At 55.6% G+C, this 5422-nt stretch overlaps 1 protein-coding gene across 1 annotated transcript; it reads right to left on the bottom strand.

The window, feature by feature from the left end:
- Positions 1 to 1192: 1192 nt before the first annotated feature.
- On the bottom strand, positions 1193 to 4813 carry SLC35C1 (solute carrier family 35 member C1). The gene is given in 3 exon segments (XM_029996491.2): positions 1193 to 1988; positions 1990 to 2351; positions 4164 to 4813. Coding segments are annotated over 3 exon segments (1104 nt in total). The 5' UTR covers positions 4708 to 4813; the 3' UTR covers positions 1193 to 1790.
- Between the last annotated feature and the right edge of the window lie 609 nt (positions 4814 to 5422).

Below are 5422 nucleotides of genomic sequence, written 5' to 3'. Positions count from 1 at the left end.
CCCGCGCCCCGCTCCGCCGCGCTGATTGGCTGCCGCCGCGTACGCGGCGGGGCGGGGCGCGGGCGGAGATCTAAAGGCGCTATGCCGCCCCCCAGCGGCCGCGCCCGGAGCCGGGCGCCGCGGGAGGGGGGGGGGGGTGTTGCCGGTTCCCCCCCCCCCCGCCATAGCGATACAGGCTGCAAACATCGCTCCCCCCCTTCATCAGATCCAGAGAGCGGCTTTATTCAGCAGGTTTGGCCGTTACAAAGTCAGTACGTGCAGCGTTAAAAAATGCCCCTTCCCATTAAAAAAAAAAAAAAAAAAAAAAAAAAAAAAATTCAAGGACCCCAAATGGCAGCCTGCACCGAAAAGGGGTGAGGAGGTAACTGTGGTCGTGAAACCTGGAGCAGGAGCCCCCCCCCCCCCGAACATATTCTGGGCAGAAATGGAGTGTCCTGACATCACACAAGGGGCGTGACACATCACGTAGGATCCACGGAGCAGGGTATGAGGCAGGCGCATCAACTGCCCAGGACCGCTGTCCAAATAAACCTTTAAATATAAAGGGGCCAGCGGTTTAGAAAGCTTGTGCAACATCACAGCTGACTATAGGATGTTGCTGCTGACCCCTGGGATCGGAAACCACAGCACAGAGTGACCTCAGGTGGCACTTGCGCATAGGACCAGTTGTAGGGCAGAGATTTCTGCAGAACTTGCTGTTCAGCAGCAAATTTCAAGTAAAGGGATTGATGCAGCTGAGCAAAACCAGGATTTTTTGGAGTCAAAGGATTCACTGAGCTGGCTATGGAGGGTGTTTAAAAGGAACACGCCAAAAGACACACTGCAAACACCAGAGGAGATCCGAAGTAGGTATGGAACAAGCCCCCTGAAACAAGCCTAATTAGTAACAACCCTGTTTTCAAACGCAAACCTACCCCCCTATACAGAAGGTAGAGAGGACAAGTGTTGCAAACCCCATGAACTGGGATCTCCACCCTACAGAAGCAAGTGCTTCAGAGTAACATTTCCCCTCCTGCCTGTCACTGAGAGAGGCAGAGCCCAAGCTCGCTCCTCCCTGAGAAAGGCCACTTGAGAGAACATGCTCTCCCTCACGGGACACAGTGCAGAGGGAATGTAAAGTTTCATTCCTGATTCTTAGCATGATTTCCTGAACTAAGAAACCAGGTGGAGAGAAACACAGAAGAGACCTCAGCAGGGTGTGATACTGACTCTTTGGAAAGGAGATGTGGAGGCACTGCAGCTGCTTAGGCTTGTACAGAACCAGAAGGGAGGGAATTTCCCATCCCTTGCATTGAATGGGGCAACAGGAAGAATGGCTGTTGCCAATCCTTTTACAGCAGAACGGTTTACTGGAGTCTATCCCCAACAGTCTGGCTACCTGCCTCTTCCTTACATGGAGGTTCAGGATTTTGTAACTTCAAAGCGCATTCATTCAGTTAATTCCAGATCCCAAACTATACAAAGCTCCAATCCCAGTCTTTGTCCGCTATGAGCCCACCCCCCCAGAGATGCAAATTGCCCAGATGAGGCCAATAGCAACATCCATTTTAAAAAACGATCACAAAAAACCTCATTGCTCTCTACAACACATGCTCTCCCCAACTCCAATACAGGGTGAGATCCCACGGATAAAACATGATCCAGTCAGGTCTTTGGCTCTGGTTCCTGACACAGTTCCCCATACACTTTGCAGGTGAATTTCTTCCTGCTCCTTGCTCTTCTTCTCCCCAGGAGGAAAGGAGCACCAAAGCTTAACCCCCCGGGCACAGAAACGGAGGTGCAGGAGCTGCCTACACACCAGTCTCATTTCTTTCGCTGCTTTTGACATTAGGATCCTCTTGCACCTTTCTCATCTCCAGCCCTTTCACCCACGTGTAGGCAAAAGAGCCCCCCAGAACCATCAGGTTACTCGTCCACCACAAGAAGCTCTTTGTCTCCTCAAAGTAGATAACAGCCAACACTGTTTGGGCACAGGCCTTGGCTGTCCCCAGACACATTGTGGGTGAGTGGGCTAGTGAACTTAATCTGAAGTCCGGTCACATACCCAATGGCAAAGCCAAACACTCCCCCCAGTGTCATCATGCCCCAAAAACTGGGGCTCCCCAGCTTGTCGAAGTGGTAGAGGGTGCGGAACTCGCCCAGCAGCATCATGAGGGGGAAGAACAGGACACAAGCATTGACGTTGTTGTAGAAGGTCAGGCGCCAGATGCTACCATCCACCACAGGCAGCACCTTCTTGGTGTAGATGGCATTGAGCGAGACACACAGGCTTGCTAAGATCCCAAAGAATATACCTGTCCATGACAGAGTGCCCTCTGCTCCTTCCTGGTCAACACCCAGCCAGAAGCCACCTGCAACCAAACAAATCAGGCATCATCTGAACAACTGCTGAAGGACTCAAAACATACAGTCAGCAATTCATCATTTACCTTATACTGAATAACCACAACCACAAGCAGAGACAGGCTTAAGGGCTTCCCCTTTCTATTAAATGAACCCACAAAGTGTCATGACTAGTGTCCCAGGAAGATTTATTTCAGGAGCGCAGGTAATTTACTGTGCTATCATTCAGTCTCAGAGGACCGATTCCCACACTGAGCAAGCAGCATGAATTTAGAAACTATTATTCCAAAGAGCCATGAACTAAAGCTAAAGGTACTCTTTGTGTATAGGCCATTTTCAGGAGATCATACGATTTTTTTTTAACTGAAAAGGCAGCAAACTGACACACAGGTAGCAAGAAATATTCCTCGAGGTTTAAAAAAAAAAAAAAAAGGGGGGGGGGGGGGGCCTCACAGGCTTTGCTGCACTGTTCACAGGAAGGGAAAGATAGGTCAGAAAAGAAGATGGAAAGATAGTAAACACATGGATGTAATATTAAGAAGCTTGATCAAAAAAAGATCACAAGGCAGAAACTGAGTGCAGTATCTTCAACATGTTAAACTTTGATGGGTAATGCACACTTTAGCCACCCCCAAAACAGGAGCTACAGGCTTTGCGTCTTCAGGGCAGAGAGGGAGACCTCTCCCCATCCAGCTCATAAGCAAAACATAAAAGGGGAGATGAGCTACTGAAGGAACACTGCACTGCCTCTCCATTAGGTGCTCCATGCTGGAGGCCGACTGGGAAGTTGCCTGCAAAGCAGCTAACATGCTTTAAACTAAGCCCAAATACAAATGGGTTCAATGCACAGACAGAAAGGGCTTTGCGTCAAGCCACAGACGATGCTCGGCTACGCTGCTATAGGCATATGGGCAATGCTCTCACAGCGAAAGGAGACGGAGCCAGGGGGACAGTCTTAGAGAAACCCTGTGAGGCTGGCAGACGCCATAGTCCTGGACAATAGCCGAACACAAGACTAGCTGAAGGCAACTGCGCGCATCACCTGGGTGGAAAATACAGTAGTTCTGCTCCTGCTCACCTCTTTCATGGAGAAGAGGTTCTCTTGTTTCATTTTCACCTGAGTCCATCTGCTTGTCAAGCACCAAAGTGAACACACGTCCACCTGGAACTGGACTGAAGTCAACATTTCACCATTCTTGGCATCTAAACGGCCCTCCAGTAGAAGGCAGCTTTTGGCATTACCGATGCCTTTGGAATGAAAGACTTTTAAGCCATTCCCGTTAAGCCAGTCAATGCCCTGCCCTACATGCTAACCACACAACCAGATCTTCTGGCGGTGCTTTATGCTTGGTTGGATCGGCTAACCCTTCATCACGTGCAGCCTGTCTGAATTGGCTGGCTCCATTGTACGGTCCCAATGGTGCCGACATAAATACTGGTATTGTTACCAAAGTTAATAATCGACAAGCACTCGAGAACAGGGAGAAAGCCACCTACTGTTTTATGGCCTTTGTTGGGGGGAAGGTAAGGCAAGCTAAACTTCATTAGAGCATAGAGAGGTTTTAGTGCTCAAAGGAAAGAAGGAACCATGGTCACGTAAGAGTAATTTCCTTTCCTAACGGGTTACCTACACGCTCCGGACACGCGAAGCGGGATGCCGGAGGCAGAGCGAGGCACGAGCCCTGAGCGACCCCGCCACACCAGGGAGCTGCCGTTGCGGGCGGGGATGGCTTCCCAAGGAGAAGACACCCCACCGCCGTCTCTCTGAGCTTACGGGGCCGGCCGCCGGGTGGGCGCAGCCCCCTCCCGCTCCTCCTCACCTATGATGACTCCGCAGGCCAGGAGGGCGTAGAGGGAGGTGGTCTGCTTGAGGAGCAGGTAGGAGAGCAGGACGTTGAAGACGGTGGTGAGGGAGCGCCCCACGTTGTAGAAGGCCACGCCGACGTGCTTGAGGCAGAGGTTGTTGGAGGTGACCATGCCAATGAAGATGGCCGAGAGGGGCAGGACGCTGCGGGACACCTTGGGGTCGAGGCGGAGGGCGGGCAGGCCGGGGCAGGGGGGCCCGCAGGCCGCCCCCAGGCTGAGGCCCAGGCAGAGGGCGGCCGTGAGGGCGCACTGGAAGAAGGTGACGAAGAGGGGGGCGTCGAGGCGCAGCGAGGGGCTGTCCAGCAGGTACTTGTTGAGGAAGACCATGGCGATGGAGGTGAACCAGTAGAGGCAGACCACCACGGCGATACGCAGGGCCCGCAGCAGGAAAGGGGCCCGCCGGCCCCCGCCGCCCTCCGCCGGCACCAGCGGGTCGCCGCCGCCGCCGCCCAGCGCCATCCGCAGGATTCCCGTCCGCGTCAGCTGCGCCCTGCTCATGGCGGGCGCGGGCCGTCAGCCCCCCCCGCCCGGCCCCGGCCGCCCTCCTCCCGCCCCGCTTACCCCGCCGCCGGCCCCGCTCACCCGCCGGCGCCGCGCTTCCCGGAGCGGAGCGGAGCGGCCCCGCCCGCCGCCCTTTATTCACGCCCCGCGGGCGCCGCTCGGCGCCTCCCCGGCCGCGGCGCCATGTCGGGGGAGGGCCCCGCCGCCCCGCCCCGGGCCAGGCCGCGGCGGGTGGGGAAGCGGGGCCGGGAGCAGCGAGGGAGCTTTCATCACCCCCGCGGCGATTTAGCGGGGGACGATCAAGCGAGCCCGATTCCCTCCTGCAGCCAGAAGCGAAGAGCCTTGCTGCGGGAGGGGAGCGGGGGGGGGGGGCCGTTGGGGAAGTGCCGCCACGCAGCAGGGGTTCACGGTGGTTGACAGCAGCCCGGAGGAGGTGAGCGGCACCGTGTTTGTCCGGCGGCACCGGGCTGTGGGCGGCAGGGCTCGGGGGTGAAGGAGGCAACGGGTGGCAGCCCCTCTGTGGGGAACAGCACCCGCTCCGCTAGCCCCTCTCCGTGCCCTCTACGTGCTGGTTGGAGCCAGTGGGGTCAGCGTTTTTGGGCGTTCAGTGATTTGCCAACGCGGGTTTTGCCCGCAGCCCGCCACAAAGTACAGGTCTGTGCTCTGCTGCCTAAGCCTTATTTACAGAAATAAAGTTCGCCGTTTTGTGGAG

The sequence above is a fragment of the Aquila chrysaetos genome, chromosome 2 (assembly GCF_900496995.4).
Source record: "Aquila chrysaetos chrysaetos chromosome 2, bAquChr1.4, whole genome shotgun sequence".
Taxonomy (NCBI): Eukaryota; Metazoa; Chordata; class Aves; order Accipitriformes; family Accipitridae; genus Aquila; species Aquila chrysaetos.
Note: the sequence above shows the minus strand (reverse complement) of the source record. Positions and strands in the feature narration are given on the sequence as shown.